The sequence below is a fragment of the Artibeus jamaicensis genome, unplaced genomic scaffold (genome assembly GCF_021234435.1).
Source record: "Artibeus jamaicensis isolate MK-2021 breed Jamaican fruit bat unplaced genomic scaffold, CSHL_Jam_final contig_490, whole genome shotgun sequence".
In the NCBI taxonomy this organism is placed as follows: Eukaryota; Metazoa; Chordata; class Mammalia; order Chiroptera; family Phyllostomidae; genus Artibeus; species Artibeus jamaicensis.
The window spans coordinates 22,828,558-22,850,935 of NW_026521861.1; the positions used below are offsets into that span (position 1 = coordinate 22,828,558).

At 56.9% G+C, this 22,378-nt stretch overlaps 2 protein-coding genes and 1 long non-coding RNA gene across 3 annotated transcripts; 1 reads left to right on the forward strand and 2 right to left on the reverse strand.

The window, feature by feature from the left end:
• Positions 1-330: 330 nt before the first annotated feature.
• On the reverse strand, positions 331-6,870 carry ECHS1 (enoyl-CoA hydratase, short chain 1). Its single transcript, XM_037159204.2, has 8 exons — positions 6,753-6,870; positions 5,702-5,899; positions 5,121-5,248; positions 4,295-4,394; positions 3,055-3,159; positions 2,474-2,593; positions 1,180-1,247; positions 331-478 (listed from the first exon to the last, which is right to left on the reverse strand). The coding sequence occupies exons 1-8, from the start codon at positions 6,838-6,840 to the stop codon at positions 413-415; spliced, it is 873 nt and encodes a 290-aa protein (XP_037015099.2). The 5' UTR covers positions 6,841-6,870; the 3' UTR covers positions 331-412.
• A 4,441-nt stretch (positions 6,871-11,311) lies between these two features.
• LOC128627938 (uncharacterized) lies at positions 11,312-12,363 on the reverse strand. Its single transcript, XR_008392239.1, has 2 exons — positions 12,287-12,363; positions 11,312-12,115 (listed from the first exon to the last, which is right to left on the reverse strand). It is a non-coding gene; the product is annotated as an uncharacterized LOC128627938 (long non-coding RNA).
• PAOX (polyamine oxidase) lies at positions 12,330-22,358 on the forward strand. The gene is made up of 7 exons (XM_037159108.2): positions 12,330-12,513; positions 13,000-13,486; positions 14,157-14,356; positions 16,206-16,458; positions 18,631-18,743; positions 19,258-19,415; positions 22,006-22,358. The coding sequence occupies exons 1-7, from the start codon at positions 12,330-12,332 to the stop codon at positions 22,141-22,143; spliced, it is 1,533 nt and encodes a 510-aa protein (XP_037015003.2). The 3' UTR covers positions 22,144-22,358.
• The last annotated feature ends 20 nt before the right edge of the window (positions 22,359-22,378 follow it).

Below are 22,378 nucleotides of genomic sequence, written 5' to 3' on the forward strand. Positions count from 1 at the left end.
TGACAAAGCAAAGCTGGAAGAACTACTAGAACACCCGACTCTAGCGTGTTAGTGGGGTGGTGTGACGTGACCTGAAGCTTGTCATTTAGCGATCGGCACGGCTCTTTAAAGGGTCACCCGCCAGGCCTTCCCTGAGCCTCTTGCACTGGCTCTCAGCAGCACACAGCCCAGCCAGGGACGTGCTCTGTCCGGCTGCACGAAGGGACAGTGGCCCTGGCACGTCCCTCAGTTCCTGAAATCAGGTAAAAGCTTCAACATGCCCTTTCTGACCAAGAAGAGGCAGCGCAGGTGGGGACTTGGTGGCCGAGGAAGAAGTACACGCTGCCCGCATTGCCCTTTAAGACAGAGGGTTTATTGGCCCCTGAAACTGTGTCCCCTCCAAGCTGGAGGCTTGAGGCCACGGTGGCAGCTCTCATCGGTCTTTGAAGTTCCCCTTTCTCTTCTCCACAAATGCCGTCATCCCTTCCCTCCGGTCTTCCTGGTGAGAGAGGGAACAAAGCAGAGCTGGATGGCTGCAGGTCACACGTCTCTGGGTCAGGTGTGCGGAGGGGGGATGGGGAGAGCTCTGTGGCAGGACCACCTGGAACCCTGGTCACGGCCTGGGTTCCCTGCCGAGCGGGCCGGGGCACAGGGGCTTTCTCACACTCTCCCCGCCCCCACCCCTGGTGACAGAACCACGGCAGGGTGTGTCCAACATTCTCCCACCCACAGACCCTCAGGGGCACGCACTGGGTCGTTCGCTGAAGGGTCACCTGACTTAGCGGTACCTGGGGCCTCACGAGGCAGGGGTCTAGACTCTACCTCTGCATACTTCCCTGTGTGCACACGTATGTGCTCATGCATGCACACACGTCTTCGCTTCTTCAATAGCAAGAGCAACTTTTTATCTTTGTTTTTTAAAACACCTTGTGCCACCTTCTTTTGAGTGACCAGCAGACGAATGCTGTATTTCAGTCACTGGCAGAAATCCTAGATGGCACTGTTCCAAGTGACTGGAGTGACAGGAAATGACGGGTAATGGACCGTGTTTAAGGGCCGCCTCCGCCGTCCCCGGTGGGCCGCCGACCCAGCCCAGGGCGCCAGCAGCCCCGCCAAGGGGGTGGGGTCTGACGGTGACACCGACCAGCAAACCCTGCGGCTGCGCCACGCGCGACCCTCCACGCGCCCGCATTCACTCACGGTGGCGAAGGTCAAATAGAAGAGTCTCTTCTCCAACTTATTTCCCTCCGTCAGTGTCATCTCAAAGGCTGAAACAGAGAAGCCGACACTGGGAACTGAGAGGCTGAGCTGGCAGCCCTGCCCTGTGGGGACGGGACGGTCTCACAGCCCCATACAGGTCCCCAACACAGCCCGGCCCTGGCTCGGTTCCCTCCCAGAGTGGGTGGCGAGAAACTGCGAGGAAGGTGGAACGCACACTGTCTGATCATGGGGCATCTGAGGCAGCTCATGAAACTGTGTTTTAACAGTATTAAAAACAATAATGGCCCTGGCTGGCATCGCTCAGTGAATTGAACACTGGCGTGTGAACCGAAAGGCCGCCAGTTCGATTCCCAGTCAGGGCACATGCCTGGGTTGTGGGCCAGGTCCCCAGTAGGGGGCCCACGAGAGGCAACCACGCACCGTTTCTTTCCCTCTCTTCCTCCCTCCCTTCCCCTCTGTCTAAAAACAATCTTTAAAAAAGTAACAACAATGAAGGATGAAAAGCAGAAGAGGGGAGGTGGCCCTGGGCTGGGCGGTCTTTTTCTGGCAGCACTGGGGGCCCCATGTCCTCAGGGAGGGACAGCAGGTGCGGTGACCAGGCCTCACCAACACCCAGCAGCAGCGCCTCCTCTAAAGCGCATGCCTGGCTGATGCCCCACAAGTACCAGTCCCCCCAACCCAGGCCGGCAGCACCCGAGGCGGCTGCTTCCCCAGGGATGGGCAGGCTCAAGGGCACACGCCGGCTCCAGGCTCCCGTCTTCTCCACAGGCCACGCCAACGCTGAGAGTCGACGGCCACAGTGAAACTCTGAGTTCTGACAGAGCCGCTGCACTGGCAGAGGAGGGAGTGCGGGGCTGCGGCCAGCACCCGGCCCCTGTCCGGCTGCCCTGGGGTCCAGGGAGCCGGCGCCCCTTGGGCCGCCCTGCTGGCTACTCACACGGCCCCTGACCAGCTGAGGAGGAGTCTCGGCACCCAGGCCCCTAGGGACACTTGGTTTCTCAGGAGCCGACTTGTTTCTGGTCAGAGGCCGTCTGGGCCTTGTCCCTGCACACCAGCAACTGTCCTTGTCTGTCCCTCAGGATGACATATGCTTGGTCCCAGCACCAGTGGGAGCTCAGAACATTTCGACAGAATTCGTGAGCGAGCAACCAGAAACCAGAGCTCTTCAAAGAGCTGCATCGAAACACTGAGAGCCACAACGGTGTCTGTCCGGCACGGGCCCTGGAGCCCACAGGTCCTGGCGGCCTCCCTGTCCCCCCCGGCACAGCCCTACCTGCATTCACGGACTCTTTGGCCATCGCTGCTATGATTTTAGAATTGCTGGCGATTTTTTCTGCGCACTGGATGGCTTCTTCGACCAGTTTCTCAACAGGAAAGACTTTGCTTACGAGACCTGAACACAACACAATGAAGGACATGAAGACGCAGCACTGATTACGTTTCTTTCTGAGTGACGGTGACGCTTTGAGAGTGGGGGGACTCTCGGTGTTAACAAGGGGCTGCGGCAGCAACAGGGGAGGCCCCACCCATCCCCAAAGTGGGGCGATGCTCTTGGTTGTACGCTGTGGTCACTGGACTCCGACAGGCAGGTCACCAAGCAGCGAGGACAGAGCGGGCCTGCCAGGTCTCAGAGAATCCAATCCCTACTGTGTATGTTGAGCTTTGGGATATGACATGGTTTAACGATATCTTGTAACCTGTGCGTATGTTTCAGCTACTCTTTTTACACATGGGATAACAACAGAGGCGGCGGTCCCCTGGGGTGTTGGGACCCCTGAAGGCACTGTGCTGACTGCCTGCAGGACCCTGCTCCCACTCCCCACGAGGGGTTCCATGGGGCACCCCCAGACATACCTGCTTCCTTGGCATCCTGGGCTGAGATCCGGTCTCCAGTGAGGACCATCTCCATGGCCAGAGACTTTCCGACAGCGCGGGTCAGCCTCTGGGTGCCCCCTGCACCTGCAGGGTGGGAGGCTGCAGGTCATGGGCTTGCGGCCAGTTTTGAGGGGCCAATGACAGGCCTCTCAGATGGGGTGAAGTGGCCAGCAGCCAGGGAGGCAGGAGACCCGAGAAACACTCCACGCTCAGTCCCCCAACCTGGCACCCCAGTCCCCTGCATTAGGGCTTTTCACTCGGGAGAGAGAATCCAGATGGATGCACAGAGCTTGTCGCTTCCGGCCTCAGGCCTGGCTGGGGTGCTGCCTCTGATCCCACCCACTGCCCTTCAGGGTCCGGGCTGAGGCTGGGGCTCTGCCTCCTAGGATACTAAATGTGCCCTCTGCCGGTGCCAGCCCATGATGCTCCCCGCTATGTGCCCACATACCCACCCCCCAGCTTGAAGGGGAGCAGTTTGCCCAGCCATCTGCCCCACAGTGAACTCCGGGCATGAGAGGACCACTGAGGGAGATGCACACAGTGCAGCAGGCTCAGGTGCTGCCCCGCTGACATGGAGACCTGGGCACCAGGATGGGAAGAGCCCAGTGGTCGGTGCAGCTGGTGGGGGCTGCCCTCACCCGTAACCAACGGGGTTCTGCTGACCCCGGCTGGCCCGGGAGACGCCCTGGGCTCCAAGCTCTATGCGCAGCACAGAGACCTCATAGGGACGTAAACCCAGAACCCTGGTCAGGTGAGCCCCAGGAGCAGAGGTCGCACTGCTGGCCCATTGCTCCTGCTGACGTCTGCGTGTGAGCGTCTGATTTTCTGTGTTGCTGAACCTGGGTGAGGTCATAAACTTGCTCTGGTCACTGTAACATGAGCAGATGTGACACGTGTCACCTCTGAGCACAAGCTCTCAGGGCTGGCCCTTGCTCACCCTGTTCCAAGCTTGTAACCTACACGGACCCTAAGCCAGTGTGTGGTCAGCCCCCCTACCAGCGTGTGACCCGAGATCTGGTCTGTGATCTCCCTGGACATCTGTGAGAGTGTTGTGAACACTCACACCAAGTGTCCTGGGGCAGAGGGAGCACTGCCCATTCAGTGCCAACACGACAACGCCCAGGCCCTCATCACACGGAAAAGCCCTCAGCCCCTATGAGGTGAGCAGATTCTGGGGAGTGACCCGAAGAACGTACGCCAGAGGCATCCCCCTCTTTACCTGGGATGGTTCCTAGGAGGATTTCTGGCTGCCCAAACTGGGCTTTCTCTCCAGCATAAATGATGTCACACATCATAGCAAGTTCACAGCCGCCACCAAGCTGCAGAACAGGAGGTGTCACCAGGGGAAACCCCCCATAAAAATCACTCTACTGGATTATTTCAGTATCCTGTTCAAATGAAACACAGCCTGGGGCACGGGACACACTGACACCGCCGTGCACGGTTAGTTCAGCGTTCCCGTGAACAACCCACCGCAGGCCAGTGCCGCCCAGCCCTTTTGCAAAGGGCCAGACAACAAACCCTTTGGCTTCGTGGGCCCTCAGTGAACCAGTGGGCGTGGCCATCCCAATGAGCCCCACTTGCTGACCCTGGCTTACCCCAAGGGAGCTTTATAAGGCAGTCACAGACTGAAATGTGACTTCTCTACAGCCAGCCCTGCACCTCTGAGCGGTCTGCACACTGACCCCGAAGCGTCACACAGAGGACACAGAGCTTTCAACAGTAGCTAGAAGGTTAAAGATGCCGTACAGGTTGGAACATCATTAAAGCTGCACAAAAGCCAACACGTGCACCCTCAACGCAGGTGAGGGGAGGGACATTCCAGGGAGTCACAGAGCCCTTTGTGATCACAGGTGTCTGCTGACAAGTACGGATGACAAAATACCTTCTTTCTTTACAGTCCCTGACTCCTCAGCATGGAGTGGGAAAGGCCTGCTGGCCTGGGAACTGGACTTAGGCCTTTCCAAGGGAGACCTGGTGGACATCACCCTCACACGTATGGTTCCACAATGATCCCCGAGTGGGAGGGGGCTTGCTCGACTTACCGCATAGCCATTGACAGCAGCTATGACTGGCTTCTTGACCCTGGCAATTCGGTCCCAGTGGCTCAGGAACCCAGTGGAGTAACACTCCTGGAAACTTTTGTTCTGCATCTCCTTGATGTCCGCTCCGGCTGGGGGAGATGAGCCCCGTCACCAGAGCGCAGAGACTCCACAGCAGCTCCTGAGAGTCTGTGGCGAGCAGACCCCAGGGCTTGGGAGGATTTCCGCACGTGTCGATACACTGTGCCATGTGTTTGCAGAGGTGCTACAGAGGGACCACAGGACCTGAAATGGACTCGAGGTGGACTCAGAGAAGGCTGGGCTTCTCCATCGGTCATGTGAGCCCTCAGCACGCAGCACCTGACTGTGCAGGCCCTGGGCCACTCTGAGTGAACTGGCTTTGCTGGCAGAGCAGCTCATCCGAGCAGCTCCCCAGACCTTCCCACGTCACGTGCACACAAATCCCGAGTTGTAGGAGCTTTCCCGATACTACCCCACCCATGTAAGTCTGTCTGCAACACCACACACTGTGGGTGTGACCATGGTCAGACCTGGGTGACCTGCCACCGTGCAGCCCCCCGCACCTGCGAACGCCTTGTCCCCGCCTGTGAGGACAATGGCCCCCACAGCCTGGTCCTCCTCGAAGCCCTCCAGTGCTTGGTTGAGTTCCCTGATCAGCCCGTCGCAGAGCGCGTTGAGTGCTTTGGGGCGGTTCAGTCGGATCAACCCCACGTTGCTGTCCTTGCCCTTCTTTTCTGTGATGATATACTCAAAGTGAGCACCTGGGGCAAGAAGAGAAAAGGAGATTTTCTTATTTGTTTAGGCACCATACTAGGGGGATGTACCTCCATCAGTGGACAGAGTGACCCTGACCAGGCTACGGTGGCTGAAGCATGCAGCTCTCCACCATGTGGGCAGCCTTTGCACCACTCTCTGCTTATACCAATGTTTGAACCTTTTCTTAAGTTAAAAGGAAAAAAAAACAACCCCAAAACCCAGCAATGAACAGCAGCCTTCCTTCTGAACGCCTCCTTCAGCAGAGAGGCGGCCTGTGATTTGGCAGAAACTGAGCGGGATTCGTTTTTTCAGCAAATGCCTACGAGAAGGGAATTGGCTGGGAACAGAACGGAGCTCCGGCTTTGCTGGGGGCACACACAGGCACAGGTGGCTTGCACCGCCCGATTGAACGTGGGGTCAGCAGTGACAACTAGCGAGGACAAAAGGCGAGCGCCTGCCTGCCTGTCGGCGTTGGCTGCTTTCTGGGTCAGGGAACACAGGGATCACAGTGCCTGCCCCGAGGGCGTGTGGGGGAGCACCTGGTCTAAAAGGCAGTGTTTGGCTGCAGCGCTCCTGTCACGAGACCCGCGCACCATTGCGGGGTGGGGGGCGGCGATCAAAGAGAGCTTGGGGTCAAACCGACACGACTTGGTACTGGGTCGTGAACCCGGCACAGGGCTGAGAGAAGAAGGTCGGGCAGGGTTCCGCGACGCCGCAGAAGGGCGGGAAGGGGTGCGAGCTGGCAGGACTGGACGGCCACCACCTGTAATTCCAGAGGTGCCACCTGCACCGGGCGGCCCCGACCGAGTCTTCAGGGCTCGGCGGGCGCGGTGTTGCGGCGGCCCCACCCGCACTCACCCGAGGCGAAGGGGCGCCGCACCGCGCAATTGAACGTGGGGAGCAGCGGGCCGCGGGCCCGGGACAGCAAGCGGTGCAAAGCGGCCATGGCGCTCAGGGGACAACTGGCCCCGCCCGCGGCCCGCGGTGCCGCCCATTGGCGTCGGGCACGGCCCGCCCCCCTTCGCAGGCAGGCATCGCGAGATCGCGCCCGGGAAGCGGAAGGGACGTGAGGGACTGGGCGGGGCTCCGAGGCGGAGGGAATGGATGGACAGGGAAAGAAGCTGCTGGGGTGGGTTCGAGGTACAGGGGGCCGAAGGCGAGTCTGTGGCGTCGGACCCCCACTGGGCCGGCTGCTGGGGGACCCCCAGTGCTAGGAAGTAGTCCTGAGGCTTCTGATGGGCAGACCCGTCGAGCCCCGCCAAACAGTGGGGGTCGGTCAGCGCGTAGACCCAGCGCCACCTTCCTGGGACCGCGCTGCTGCCCACCTGAGAGCGCCCGCCAGAGCCTGGGCCTCAGCGCCCGCGGGCGAACCTCTGCAGCTTGGGCGGGCCCGGGTTTGAGACTCCAGGCGTGGCCGAAGGGGGCTATCAGGAGAACACAACCCGCGCGTGCAGGCCCGCAGCTTCTGGCCAGTGCCGCGCCCACGGCCGGGCAGCGTCACCCCCTTTCCTTTCCCGACCAGTGGTGGGCGCTCGCCCGGCCTTCGGCCCTGGCACCTTTTTCCCGGGTGTCTGCCGGGCAGGAATGTGGCCCCCACTTCGCAGGTGTCGACCTCCACCCACACCTCGGTTTCCCGGAGCCCCGGACTCGGAGCTCACTCCGGCCGTCGGGCCCGGAGATGCAAACAGCGCTCTGTGCGGGCGGAACACAACCTGCGACCCTGGGATCCGCGCTCAGGATCCAAAGCTCAGCAGCCCCAGCGTTTCCCTTCCCTTACCCTGTCGGTAGAAAACCGGTAAAAGTGCGGTGGGGAGTTGAGTGCTTCGACGAGGAAAAGGGAAACACCCCTCATCTTTCTTCGTTCCTTTTTTTTTTTTTACTCCTCTGCCTGTGGGCCAGAGGCACAAGGTGACTGAGTAACATTAAACAATTCATATCACTCTGAAATGTATTTATCGGTGTAAATGGAACAGGCTCGAAGCACAATACTGATTCTTTACATGGGCAACTAGGTAGCTATTAATACTAGATTGTGAATAGTTTCCTTTTTTTACGAAAATAAGATTTCATTAAGTTTTAACAATGAAACATTTTATGTAAATGATTGTCATTTATAACTTTAAAGTGTTTGGACATGTATCAGCCCGCCCCCGCTCCCATTCGTTTTCTTGCCCAGGCTTTGCAAATGCTGGAGATGAAAGACGCCCCCTGCAGACGGGAAGCAAAACTGATATTCTTAAGAAAGAAAGAAAGAATGAAATTCAAACTAGCACTTGATGTTCAGCAAGACTCATTGCAAAACCGAAGGTAGAATAAAGACATTTTCATGCAAAGAGAGCCGTTACCAACAACCCTTACTAAAGGGGCCTCTGTGTGAGTGCGACAGGCAGCCAAATCGAGGTGGCCCGATGTAAAGGAAGTTTTTTCCAACCTCAGGGCTGGTGTTGAGGTCGGATGGCTACTGTCCTCCCTGAAGTAATGTAGGGACAAAAATACATTGACAAAGCAAAAGCAAAAATGTATACACTGGACTTCACCAAAATTAAAAACTTATGTGTTACAAAGGGGAAATACGGAGAGTGAAGTGTGAGTGCGGAGAGAAGGCCACTGGGGGGGGGGGCTTAAAACGAAGTGAAGACAACCCACATAATGAGAGGAAATTTCTGCAAATCATATATCTGATAAGGCTCTTGTGTCCGGAATATATATTACACTTTGAACTCCATAATAAAAAACAAACCAATTAAAAATGGGCAAAAGATTGAACAAACATTTCCCTAACAGAGACATACAAGTGGTTAATAAGCACATGAAAAGATGCTCAACATCCCTAGTCATTAGGCAAAACCAAAATCAAGACCTTAGGGAGATACCCCTTCACAGCTACTGGGATGGCTGCAGTCGGAAAGACAGACAATGCTAAGGGTTGGTGAGGGTGTAGAGAAACGAGCCCCCATAGGCCACCAGTGGGGGTGTCAAAGGAAGCAGGCACTTTGGAGACGTGTCTACACACAAGTTTTATGTGAATGTTCATAGCAGCACCATTCATGATAGCCAAAGTGGGGAAATACTGTCTATCACTCATGAGTGGATGCATAGAACGTGAGATACCCATACAATGGGTACATGAGAATATACAGTGGAGTAATGGTTGGTAGTAGAAAGAAATTAAGCATACTGGTACATGCATGCTACATGGTATGGTGTGGATGTACCTTGAAAACATGCTGAGTGAAAGAAGCCACCGAGAGTATGACGCCATGTGTATGAAATGTCCAGGACAGACAGCTCCATGGAGAGAAGGGCAGAGTGGTCGCCAGGGGCCGCAGACTGGCTGTGGAGCAAGGTTAAAGGGTACGTGGCTTCTTTGGGGGGATAGATATGTTTTGAGCTTGACTGTGGTACATATGCTGTAAAATGGTGAACTGTATACTTTAAGTGGGTGAAGTGTGTGGTATGAGAATTCTAATCCCTGAAGTTGTTTACAAACAATGAACAGCCTGGTTTGGTTAAGCCACCTGGGCAGTGTCAGGAGTAGCTGCATCCTCATCACCACAGGTGGTCCCTGGTATCAGGAAGAGCTGTGACTTTGTGCAGGTCAGATTGAAATGAATTGTGTCCTCAATGTGTTGAAGCTGCTGCGGGAGGCCTCAGACGTGGAAAAATGGTCCTGTACTGACCAGGGCCAAATGAGTCTCCTGTTTCAGAGCACATGGCTGAGAATAACAGACTCTGTTGCCGGTCAAAGTGCTGGATGCAGCTGTGTTTGGTCCAGGCAGTGGTGCAGCATCTGGTGGACGGCAGGGCCCAATGATCCCCTCGTACCTCCTGGCACCTCAGGTGCTCCCTCCACAGATGTCAGAGCTGTTTGTTGCCCTCTCTCTGGCCATATAATTAGCATGTCAATTTAAGTTGTGTAACTGTTTCCTCCAGTCACCCCCTACCTGCACCCAAGCCTCCAATCCAGGTGTGGTCAGGTGTGAGTGGGACAGGGCATTTTTACCCTTTGGCTCATGTGGGCCACCATGGGGAGACTGGAGCAGGCACTCAGCCAAGTGGTCCCTGCCTTCCTAGAGTAGGAGAGCATCAATCAACAAGAAGACCTGGCTGGTGTAGCTCAGTGGATTGAGCGTGGGCCTGTGAACCAGACAATTACGGTTCGATTCCCAGTCAGAGCACATACCGGGGTTGCAGGCAGGTTCCCTGCAGGCCAGTTCCCAGCAGGGGATGCACGAAAGGCACATACATTGATGTTTCTCTCCCTCTCTCCTTCCCTTCCCCTCTAAAGATAAGTAAATAAAATCTTAAAAACAAAACAAAAAAACAAAAAGAAGAGCCCCAGCTGGCGTGGCTTGAATCGAAAGGTTGGTGGTTCTGTTCCTGTCAGGGCACTTGCCTGGGTTGCCAACATACAGTGATACCATGTGCCTGGGGCGGAGTAGCATCCGGTACCTTGTCTAGGGCTCCTTGCAGGGCAGCTGACTGTGGAGGACAGGAGAGCCTAAACAATGGCACAGGAGAGTTTCAGAGGCAACAGAGCCTGCCTGAGGACGGCAACACTGTCTTTGAAAGGAGTGGTGGCAGCCACCAGACACATGGAGGGAGGGCCGAGGTCCCATGCAGCCCGTCTATTTGGAGCAGCCAAGGCCCAAGGCCCATGCAGGGAGGCCGCCTTCCCCCAGGGAAACCAACCATGCAGAGGGGCCATGCAGAGGGGCATGCTGACTGCAGGGTCCCTTACCCCAGGAGTACTGGGTAGACACCCGGAGACCAGAGGCCAGTTTGCTAAGCTCAGGAAAGTGCCCCCAGTGGTAGACAAGACACCTGGGACGTTGGCAGCAGCCCAGTGGCCCCCTGGGCTTAGCTAAACCTTGGGGGAACACAGCCCAGGCTTATAGGGAACCTCTGAGGAAGGAGACCCCTCCAACCAGAGACTGCTTCAGACAATGAGGGATGAAGTTCCTCCCAAAAGGAGGACTGCCTCCTTTGCAAAGTAGGGCTGATAAGGGACTCAAGACTTGGAAAATTTTAGCTCAAGGTAAAAAGTTTTAAGTCCAGCAAATAATGTGTATGTTAAAGTTTTTTGTTTCAGAAACTACAGATAAGGCCCATACTGGCTCCTGGGAAAACAGCTGACCTCCTAGGCACTGCTAGAGATTACTGCCTGGGAACAAGTTGGAGGCACCCAGGCCTTTGTGTTCCACGGACAGGTGACCACCCTCCCCTGGGAACAGCTAACTGCCCAGGAGAGGAATGCGGCAGCTTCTGAATCTCAAAGCCCTCACCACATCTTGTTTATCAACCGCTCCCCCACCCCCCCACCCCCCTATAAAAGGTCTGGCCTGGAAAGAAAAGACAAGACTGTCTGTTAGGGTATGAACCCACCATCGCCGGGCATCTGAATAAAGCACCCTTAAAAGAGTCAATCGCTGTCATTGTTTATTGGGTTTGGTAGTGACAGGCAGCCCAAATGCCGATGTCTTTTCCCGTCACAGGGCCAGGGTGGCTGCAGTCCAGACACGCTGTTTCACTGGGTGCCCAGTGGGCCCTTCCTCCTTAGCTGTGGGATGTCAGGCTGAGTGGGAAGGTCAGGGTCAGGCAGTCATCTTTTCGGAGAGCTGGCCCTGGGCCCGGAGCTTCGTTGGGAGGTGGTGCTGCTCATTCGGGATCCACCTCAGGGTCCCCACAGCTACCGGGGCTCCTCCCGGGACTTTGTGCTACTTTTGCCTCCGCCTGGTGACGTGAAGTAGTCCGGTGGGCGCTCCTCACCGCGCGTGAGCCTCGAGGGACCCGCACACTCCGCCATGGAAGCTCTGGCCGCCTTGAGCGAGAGCCGTGTGAGCTCCAGTTGGTCGGCGAGCTCCCGCAGAGGAGGCCGGAGTGCGGGGTGGGAAGTGAGGAGCCCAGGGCCTCCGGCCCAGTGAGTGGCACACAAGCCACTGTCTCCCCTGCCAGGGCACCTCGACCGGTTTGGCGAAACTGCTCAGTGCCAGGAGCGGCGTCAGCCTGAAGCTGGGCTTTCCGCAGGAATTTTCAGAGAGCTTCCGGCAAGACGTCTCCCCACTTCCTTCTCTGAAAGTGCACACATCCCTTGCACGCAAATTTCGCTGGAGAAAACTGTCATATGTGTATATGCCTGTTTTCTGCCTCCTCCCACTGACCTCCCCGAAGCCTCAGGTTTTGTCCGGCACTGAGGACTGAGTGGTCTGAGTCTGCAGGTCCTTGAATTATTTAAATAGACACCTTAGTCACGTGCCCACATCCGCTTCCTGGCTCGCGTCCGGCCCCGCCCCCGGCCGGCAACTCCACCAGGCCCCGCCCCGTCCCCATCCCGTCCCCGCCCCCGGCTCGTCCCCTTCACTGCCAGCCTGGGGTTGTCGCGCGGTCTGCACCTCTTAACGGCGGGGACCTTCGGGGACTGCCCAGAACGGCGCGATGAAGTCGAGTGGCAGCAACGCGGAGGCCCCGGGTCACGGTCCACGGGTGCTGGTGGTGGGCGGCGGCATCGCGGGGCTGGGCGCAGCGCAGAGGCTCTGCCGCCACCCGGCTTTCCGCCACGTGCGGGTCCTGGAGGCCACGGCCCGCGCCGGAGGCCGCATCCGCTCCGAGCGCAGCTTTGGTAACGGCCTCTCCTGAACGCCTTCCCGGATCCCTACTGGTCCCGCCCGACCTCTGACACCTCTTGGCCCCGCCTGCGCCCGGGGTTAACCAATATGGAAGCCTTACTTGCCCTAGTGAATCCCCGCCGCGCTCCAGTTAATCACCCAAAGTTCACTGGTTCCCCCAAACCCACCTGTTGGGGCCGGCCCTGTGGGAAGGTAGCCTAGGCCTGTACCCACTGCAGCCTGCGCGGGCTCCCAGACACCGGTCCAGAGTCCTCCTCAGGCAGGTGCAGGCCAGCGCACCCGCCCCGCCCCCCCCCCAGGTGTTCTCCTTAAACTAGGTCCCTTCAGGGAGGGGCTGTGGTCCTCAGGGACCTGTGGTTCTTGGGCTGGTTTTCAGAGCATATTTGGGAAAGGCAGAGCTGGCTGTGATCCAGGAGAAGGGCACAGGGGTGTCCTTTGTTGGGACAGAACCATAAGGTGGCATCTCTGTCCCCTCCCAGGTGGTGTGGTGGAGATAGGTGCTCACTGGATCCACGGGCCCTCCCAGGGCAACCCTGTCTTCCAGCTGGCTGCCAAGTACGGGCTTCTGGGGGACCAGGAACTGTCGGAGGAGAACCAGCAGATAGAGACTGGAGGTCACGTGGGCCTGCCCTCTGTGTCTTACGCCAGCTCTGGGGGAAGGGTGAGCCTTGAGCTGGTGGCGGAGATGGGCAGTCTGTTCTACAGCCTCATAGACCAGTCCCGGGAGTTCCTGCACGTGTCCGAGGCTCCTGTGCCCAGCGTCGGGGAGTACCTCAAGAAAGAGATCCATAGGCGAGTGGCCGGCTGGCCAGAGGGTGAGGAGGCCAGAAAGCTCAAACTGGCCATTCTGAACAACTTCTTCAACGTGGAGTGTTGTGTGAGCGGCACTCACAGCATGGACCTGGTGGCCCTCGGGCCCTTTGGGGAGTACACTGTGCTGCCGGGGCTGGACTGCACCGTTCCTGGGTATGCTGCCCCCTCCCTGCTCCTCAGGCCCCCTTTATCTACTTCAGGTGGAGTTGTGGGAGGCAGGGGAGCTGTGGGAGTGACAAGGGGACCTTTTGTCTCCCCTTTTTAGAGATTCAGTCATTTGTTTCCCTGGTTGTGCTCATTTAAGGAAAAGGAAATATTTTCAAGAAAAAGTGATGAAAAGAAATACATCATCTTGTAATGCTTTCTTTCTCCCCTGTTCACAAGGGCCCTTAGGTGCTCAGGACAGTGTTCCCTGTAGTAGGGTGGCTGTCCCCATACCGGGCCCTTGGAAGACACTCCCAGGACTGTCCTGCTGGACTCTCCCTGGTGTCCCCCAGGCTCCTGCACAGGGGAGGCCGATGTGAGTCTGAATGCTCAGAACCAGGGCACTGGGCAGACCCGAAGGGCGCTTGTTCTCTGTCTCTGTTGCCCATTTAACCCTCCCCTTAGCCAGGAGGCTGTATTAACATTCCTGTGGTAGCTCAGAAACCACCAAGAGGAGCCTGGCATGAGCCTGGCCCCAGGCCCTCCCTGCCCCCTGCCCAGCCTCCTCTGCTGTTTGGTGCCCCAGATGGGCACCAGAGTGGCTGCAGCTGCTGGGAGGGCTGTTCCAGGTCCTGCCTCTAGGCCGGTCCTCTAATCAATGACACTCTGTCTCTCCCAGGGGCTACCAAGGGCTCACAAACTGCTTGGTGGCCTCTTTGCCCCAGGACGTGATGGTTTTTAACAAGCCTGTGAAGACTATTCACTGGAACGGCTCCTTCCAGGAAGCTGGATCCACCGGGGAGACGTTTCCAGTGTTGGTGGAGTGTGAGGATGGAGGCTGCTTCCCAGCACATCACGTGGTCCTCACCGTGCCCCTGGGTAAACCCACTTTCTGAGCCAGGTTTTCCCCCTCCCCCACCTTGCCTCTGGCGTTCTCCTGTCCCCAGCTGGCTCTGGAGCTTCCTTGGCTACTAAGCTCACATTTTCCATTCTAAGTTTTGGAGAGAATTACTCTATTGTGCTTTGGAGCAGTCTGCATGCTTTGCAAATAGGAGTTTCACTGAGAAAAGGCAAGTCAGCTGTTCTCTCCTTTGGGGGTAATTTGTTGAAAGTTTGGGAGCCCACAGGAGGGAAGGACGGAGGTCCACCTGAGAGACAGGGTGACAGCCACACCTCAGGGTTAGGTCCAGGCAGTCAGTCACCAAGGAAGGAGTCAAGTACATGATCTGTGGAAGTCTAGAGCTGATGCCTTAGACAGAGGCTTTGAGTAGAGCTGGGAATTTGGTGGAAGGTGGAAACGTTGAAATCCAGGTTTGACAGCCTGAGGACTGACTGGGCCCCATACTGTTTGACCAAAGTCCACTGAGATAAGTCACCTAGTTGCCCGAGTTCATGAAGCTAGCAGGTGCCAGAGCCGAGGCAGGACGGAGTCTCCCCCATGTTCCTCAGTGCAGTCATCCAGACACAGTAACATTATTCTGCCCTTCTGTTTGCTTGCTTGCTTTCTTTCTCTTAACCTTTTAAAAAAAGATTTTGTTTACTTATTTTTAGAGAGAGGAGGGGGAGGACAAAGAGGGAGAGAAGCGTGGATGTGAGAGAGAAGCATTAATCAGTTGCCTCTTGCATGTGCCCCAGGCAGGGGACCTGAGTGGGAAACTACCAGGGACTCTTCGCTTTGCAGGCAGCGCGCAGCCTGCTGACCCCACTGGCCAGGGCCGGCTTAGTCTTTTGCCAGGGTTTCCACCTCCGCACACACGGGTCCATCACAGAGCCCCGCCCCCAGTGGCTCTGCTCTGTCAGACTTGCGGTGCTTCTTGAGCCCCTGCTTTGATCAGTAGGTGCGTTGTTATGACTGTGTCATGTCACACTTGCTTCTTACAGCCACACCGAATGTCCTTGTATGTGAGTGTCACCATTTAACATGGATGGATTGTGGGTCGTATTTACGTTTTCTGTTTCACACGATGTTGTGCACGTGTGTGTAAGAACACTCGTGCGGGTGCACCTGCGGGGGGAGTCCAGGACCTGTGTTCAGGGATGGGGTTGGGGGTGTGGCTGCGACTGACTTGCAGGTCTCGTGCGTCTGAAGAGATTGGCTTCTGCTGTGAATGTTTCATCCCATTTTTGTTTGACTTAGGACTAAACTAATATTTTCCCCAAGCAGAGTATTTTATTTATTCATTTTTAGAGAGAGGGGAAGGGAAGGAGAAAGAGAGGGAGAGAAACATCAGTGTGTGGTTGCCTCTCATGTGTCCCCTACTGGGGACCTGGCCTGCAACCCAGGCATGCGCCCCGACCGGGAATCGGATCAGGGACCCTTTCCTCACAGGGCTGTGCTCAGTCCACTGAGCCACACCAGCCAGGGCCAGGCAGAGTAGTTTTTATGTAGCCTCTTAAGGCTTGTGCCTCTCACAGCTTCTCCCCACAGATCCTGAGCCATGTGTGTTCTGCAGGGCTTGAGAGGCAGAGGGATGGGACGTGAGACTCCGTCCCAACAGAGCATTTGGGGTGGGGTCTGTCCAGGTGCCCACAGGGCCTTTCATGCCCGTGTGCTGCAGGCTTGCCCCCCCGAGGTCATGGGTCCCGGTGGCCAGCCTCTCCTGGCCCCGAGCAGGCAGCCTGTGCTGGAGGCCTCTGAGTCCTCGGACAGTGTCAGGGTGGGCCCCTGTGGTTGTCCATTCCAGTTTAGGAGAGTAGTGTGTAAGTTGAGTCCGATTATGAATTCCAGGTTTTCTTAAAGAACGTCTGGACACCTTCTTCGAGCCGCCTCTGCCCACTGCGAAGGCGGAGGCCGTCAGGAAACTCGGCTTCGGCACCAACAATAAGGTCTACCTGGAGTTCGAGGAGCCCTTCTGGGAGCCCGGCTGCCGGCACATCCAGGTGGTGTGGGAGGACACGTCGCCCCTGGAGGATGTTGCCGCTGCGCTGCAGGACGCTTGGGTCAGGAAGCTGGTTGGCTTTTGGGTCCTGCCTGCCTTCGGGTGCGTGCACTCCCCACTCCTCTGGGGCAGCCTCAGGCGTGAGCGTGTGCTGAGAGGGGCCTGGGTCATCCGCCGCAGTGTCGTTGAGAGTCCAGCAGTGTGTCGATTCGCTGTGAGGGGTGTGGAGGGTTTAATGGTGGGGATCCCAAGGGCACCCCAAGGTGCCAACGGTAGACAGACACTCTGGACTTATTAACCCCTGGGGGACAGAAGAACCCCCACTGTGTGCAGCTGGTCCGCAACGCTGGGGCCCAGAGTGTGTGGGGGACGGAGGCCTGCTCCGTGAGTGAGGAAGTGTTTGCCAACACACTCGGACGCTGGGGCTTATAGTCACGGGAGTCTGAAACCTGGACGTGACTGTAACCGGGAGGCAGTACTGGAACCCGGTGCAGAAACTGAACAAGCCGCCCTCATGAGTCTCGGGCTGAGTTGTGCAGCCCAGACACAGTGTAAGTAAAGCGGCGTTGGTGGGCTTGGTGCCCACCCAGAGATGAGAATGCGGATTGTTGGTTGCGGGGGAGGGACTGATTTTTTGGGCAAGATTAAAATGCTCAGGTAGCCGTGTGGTTGTTCAGCAGAGATGTGGGGAGCCTGGGGAGTCCCGTCGGTGGGACTCAGGGTAAGAAGGGAAGTGCAGGCTTGTCCCCAACAGCCATGAGAGTGCGGTGATGCTCCCTCCTGTGAGGGGACCCCGTGTGTCTCCTTTGTGCTGAAGATCAAGCTGCCACCTGGGCTCTGGCTGTGGTGAGCAGTGACTTGGTCACCGGTGTGCTCGGCTGCCGGCTTCAGGCCCCACAGCTGCGCTCTGTGATCAGGACACCATGGGGCTCACGGTCCTGGTGACCCTGGGGGGGTCTCGTGGGACACGCCGTGGCCCAGGACAGTGGCTCTCATGCTTTGTGGCCTTGGGACCCCCTTTTACGCTCTTAAAAATTGCCAAGGATCCCAAAGAGCATTTGTTCCTGTGGGTGTATCTACCCATGTACCATGTTAGAACTTAAAACTGAAAATTTTCAAAATGCTTCCTTTTTACAGAGACAGTAAACCTATTTCATACTAACATAACTAATACTTTTTATGAAAAATACGGAGCAGTGAGTAGAGCCCAGGCTCTGCCTTTCAGATGGCCCGGTGTCCCTGGCGCAGTCCCCTCTGGGCGGAGTGGGAGGAGGATCTGGGCCCCCACAGGCCTGTGGGGGAGGGTTATGTCTAAATGCCCTCCGATAATTGTGGGTCTTTTTGGACAAGACACCAAAATCAGCAGTTGTCTCTTGAAGGTTGGCTGCAGTGTGGGGTCTGAGATTTTCACTCTGTTCCACTGAAATCGAGCCGCCAGCCTCTCACGTGCGTGGACCTCTCACTGCCCACGCTTTGGGCCACTCTGGAACGACGGCCGTGCTGTCTTCCACGCGTCGTGCATTTCACGGTGCGGCATCAGAAACTAACTTGGTGCCACCACCGATCTCAGGACAGACTCTCCGTACTGAGGCCCTAGTCAGTTGTTAGTGGCAGGTGTAGGTTTTCTTAAATTCTCATTTTTGCTCGAAGGCTTAAATTTTATCATCCACAGAAAATGTTTGCAGTTGTTCTCCTGGTGACAAACACACTCCTTGGTTTTGAGAAAATGCCCGCCTCATGCCTAAACCCGAACAGAGCTCGTCAGTGGGTGGCTTTAAAACGGCGTCCACGAAGGACGTGCCTTGTTGAGCCCACCCGCCTATGGCAGGTCCCCTCACAGTAGAAGTGCTTCATACCGCTTCCTGTGTCGTCATGTGGGCCCTTGGAAAGACAAGGACTATAGAGTCGAGATTTAACACAATGAGGAACTTGCTGTCTCATGCGGGACACTCTCAAGTGACTGTGGCTTTTTTACTGTGTGTGCGCGGTGAGGCCCGCTGCTCGTGCAGGCTGTCTTGGCCTCGGTGATGCTCAGGGACAGCACTGTCCCCACCACGGCTCTTACACGTATGCTGCTGCCGCCCAGTGTGACAGAAGGCCCCCCGGGAGCTTGGCCCACCCCTGCGGCGGCGCCCTGGCCCGGGAAAGCCCCTGGGGCACGCTGCGCGTGGGTGCTGTGGGCTCCCTGCGTGGCGTCTGGGTCCTGGCCGAGAGACCCCGTGACGGCGGGGGCTGGGCCCCACGTGGGTTGTCTCAGTGGGTTTCTCCGCGCAGGTCTGCCCACGTGCTCTGCGGGTTCATTGCTGGACTCGAGTCTGAGTTCATGGAGACGCTCTCAGATGAGGAGGTGCTTCTGTCCCTGACCGGCCTGCTTCGCAGGGTGACAGGTACTCACCACGCACGACCACGGCTCTGCCTGTGCTCCGTGTGGGCTGATCTCTAGACGGGAACTGAGCTTCCTGGCAGGGAAGAACCGGGCTTGCCTCCACGAACTTCCAGGGGCCACCCTTCCTCATGGCACTGGGGTCACGTTCCTGGGTTCTTGTTTCTGAGGAACTGAAATGGCTTTGCAAACACTTTCTGCTTCCTTCCTCTGAAATACGCCACCAAAGCAATTACAGCTGTCCTTGGTCAGCGCCGCACAGACGACCCTGTGGGGAGTCGGCCGAGCACAGTGACCTCCGTGGTCATGCAGGGGGAGAACGCAGCTGCCGCACCCGGTGGTGTCCGAGTGGGGCGGGCGGATGAGATAGGGAGAGCCTCTCTTCCTACCCTACGAGGCTCGGTTTCCTTCCCGGGTAGGCTCTTTCATTTTAAACTGCTCATCCTTGGAAACAAAGGCCCCAGTGCAGACTTGCGGGCGGGAGTCCCAAGTTCACACCCAGTGTCTCTGTGGTTCAGGGAATCCACAGCTTCCTGCTCCCAAGAGCGTGCTGAGGACTTGCTGGCACAGCGCTCCGTACACCAGGGGCTCCTATAGCTACGTGGCCGTGGGCAGCACTGGGGATGACATTGACCTGCTGGCTGAGCCCCTCCCTGCGGACAGAGAGAAGGCCCAGGTATGATGTGAGCCCTGGGTGGTCCATGTCTCCGGGAGCTGCTGGAACCCAAGGGAGTGTGGGTGGGGCTGGGACCCCTGAGACTCAGAATCCCTTTTGAAATTAAGAATAATTTTAAAATGCATCATTTTCACCGGAATTCTACATACACGTAGCTGAAGGCCTCAAAAGATTCCTAGAGCCCTCTAACATGGTCTCACAGTTTAGGAGGCTGGTGGAGGGTGTGTCAGGCTGCTCTGGCTGACTCTGGTCTCTAGACTTACAAAGAACAGGTTTCTGCCACCACTTTGGTTTTAATCCTCACCCGAGGATATTTGTATTGATTTTAGAGAGAAAGGAAGGGGCGGGGGGAGGGCTAGAGAGAGAGACATCAATTGGTTGCCTCTTGCCCGTGCCCTGACTGAACCTTTTAGTATTGGGGACAGACGCACTGCAAAGACCTGAGCCACCCAGACAAGGCCCTCCCCTCCACTTTCTACAAACGTTTGACTGTGGGAAACATCAGCAGTGTAAGAAAGCGGGCAGAGCCTTTGGGTTCCAGGCATGTGGATCTCTGCCCGCGCTCCCGCTGTCCAGCCTGTCCCATAGTGACGTTTTATTTGCACACGTTTCATCTCTAAAAGGCAAAGGGCAGCCTCTTAAAATATGTAACTGAAGCACTGTTGTCACACTTAAAATGAACAATTCAGTCATGGAAATGAACACGTCACCCAGCACTCTGCACTGTCTTCCGAGTGCCGTGTTACCCCTGTTCCATTTGTGTGACCAATTGTGCCACCCCCGGAACCTCTGGTCCGGCCCAACCGACTGCCTTCTCACACTGGCGTGCAAGGGCTTAGGTTTCTTCCCCCTCTGCCGCCCAGCGCTCTGCCGGGGGCTTCTGGCGAGACTGCTAGTGTTCCGTTCACCTCGCTGGCTCCGGGTACCACCGACCCCCGAGCTGCTCCATGTGGTTTCTCTCCCTGCTCATTTTTAGGTGTTGGTGGGTGGATGTGTGTGCATTGTCTGTGAGCGAGTGTGCAGGTATGTGTGTGTACAAGTGAGACAAGTGAGTGTGAATGTACATGTGTGTTTACATGAGATGAGTGTGAGCAAGTGTGCACCGGTGAGTGTGTACAGGCACATGTGAGTGAGCGTGTGCAGGGCTGTTTTCTCTTGCCTGGGCGCTGCTAGCTGTTTGCATCACCTCGGGCTCCAGGGACTGCCAGCTTCAGCCCCTGAGGCAGAGCCAGAGCCTGTCCCTCCCAGCCCTGCCCCTGTCCCTCCCACCCTGTGCCCTGCTCGCCCCTGCCCTACCTGTCCCACCTGCCCCTTCCCCAGACCCCGGCTAGCTTGTGCTCTGTCTACCTCACGCCCTCTGGGCCCCCTGGGCCCTGTCCCCTACTACTGTCACCTGGCCTCCCTCCCGCCCTGGGCCCTGTCTCTGTGTCATCTCTGGGTTTGCTCCTTCACTTTGTTGGGCTGTTAATTCCAGGAGCTTCCTGGGAAGGGGTTCATGGAAAGTAAGTTTTTAGAGAAAGTTTGCCTGTGAAAATGCCTTTTTTCTACCCTTACGGTTCAAATGTCCAGTCTTGATCACTAAGTAACAAACCAGCCCAGAACCCAGTGGTGGGAACAGTGATTCCATAGGTGGGCACAGTGGGGTGGTTCATTCTGCCCCATGGTGTCTCGGGTCTCAGTGGGAAGACTTGACCCACAGTGGGTGACTCAGGGCCCTGCCTGGGGTCATGGAGTCTCCTCTCACAAGCAGCCCAGGCTGGGATGGTGTGAAAGCCGAGCTTGCCCGGGACACTGCCTGGAGCTCCTTGGTGTGGCCGCTCTGTGCGGCTTGGGCTTCCTGGCAGCAGACCAGCCCCAGGGCACTTGCATGTCCTCCTCTGACCAAGCACGGGGGTCAGAAGGCGCCATTCTATCCAGATTCCAGGGGCAGGACACAGACCCCCTTTTCTGTGGGAGGAGTCTCCAAAAACTTACAGCCCCGCAAAAGCCCGCTTTGCACATAAAATCCTAGTGTGAGAGTCATGCCCCTTGGGGTTTAGAACCTTTTCCAGTGCTGTTTTGCCAAGTCCAGAGCCACTTGGAGTTCCTGTGTGCCAAACCCTTAGGAAGCTCGGAAGAGCGCGAGGCTCCCACTCCCACTGAGTTTGGGGGCTTGCCACCCTCGGCAGCTGTTTCGCCTTTCACAGGGCTCACCTTGACCCCTCAGTTAGCTGGGAAGTTCTTGTGAATTATGTAATCTTCTCTCTGCTTTTTTCTTTTATCTTTTTCTGAGATGTCTGCCGTTTGCGTGGTGGTCTTCTGGACTGGTTCTCAAGTGTTCTTATCTTCTCCCCTCCTAATTCTGTCTGTTTCTCCTGTCTGTGTTCCCGGGGGGAGGTTCTCAGCATTTCCTCCCAGGCCCTTGGCTGTGTCCCCTGTTGTGCAGTCACGTTGAATCCCGAGTGCTTGCTGTCTGAGGCCACTTGCCATGAGCAGCGCCTGCTGTTGTTTCATGGCTGCATCAGGGTGTGGGGTAGGTGGAGAACAGCCACACCCTCCCCGTCAGCTCCACTGACCCCTGGCACCCTGTTCTAACCTCCCTTCTCTGCAGCTCCAGGTCCTGTTCGCAGGAGAAGCTACACATCGAACCTTTTATTCCACCACACATGGGGCTCTGCTGTCTGGCTGGAGGGAGGCCGACCGGCTCATCGCTTTGCGGGACCCCCAGGCACAGCTGCCGAGACTCTGAGCCTGCCTGCTTATTCAGTGCTGGGGGAGGCTCTCGCCATCCTTTCCTCTGCTCAGCCTGGCCGGACACTGGGATATATTGTACTCAGGGTCAGCACTCTCATTTTCACTTCTGTTGGTGGGTCTGGCCAGTGCTGAACTGGAGCTGAGTGGGAGGTCTTCCTGGAGAATTGAGACACAGGTGCACTGGCTGTACATAAAGCATGTTAAAGCCTCTGTGTCCAGAGTCGTCCTTA

Bases quoted from the DNA above. Each gene is read 5' to 3' on its own strand.
- ECHS1 (XM_037159204.2), bottom strand. From the start codon at position 6,840: ATGGCCGCTTTGCACCGCTTGCTGTCCCGGGCCCGCGGCCCGCTGCTC. The intron at 5,900-6,752 runs GTGAGTGCGGGT...TTCTTGCCCCAG, and splicing joins GCGGCGCCCCTTCGCCTCGG to GTGCTCACTTTGAGTATATC. The intron at 479-1,179 runs GTGAGTGAATGC...CTCTCTCACCAG, and splicing joins TCTATTTGACCTTCGCCACC to GAAGACCGGAGGGAAGGGAT.
- PAOX (XM_037159108.2), top strand. From the start codon at position 12,330: ATGAAGTCGAGTGGCAGCAACGCGGAGGCCCCGGGTCACGGTCCACGG. The intron at 12,514-12,999 runs GTAACGGCCTCT...GTCCCCTCCCAG, and splicing joins CCGCTCCGAGCGCAGCTTTG to GTGGTGTGGTGGAGATAGGT. The intron at 14,357-16,205 runs GTAAACCCACTT...TATGAATTCCAG, and splicing joins GGTCCTCACCGTGCCCCTGG to GTTTTCTTAAAGAACGTCTG.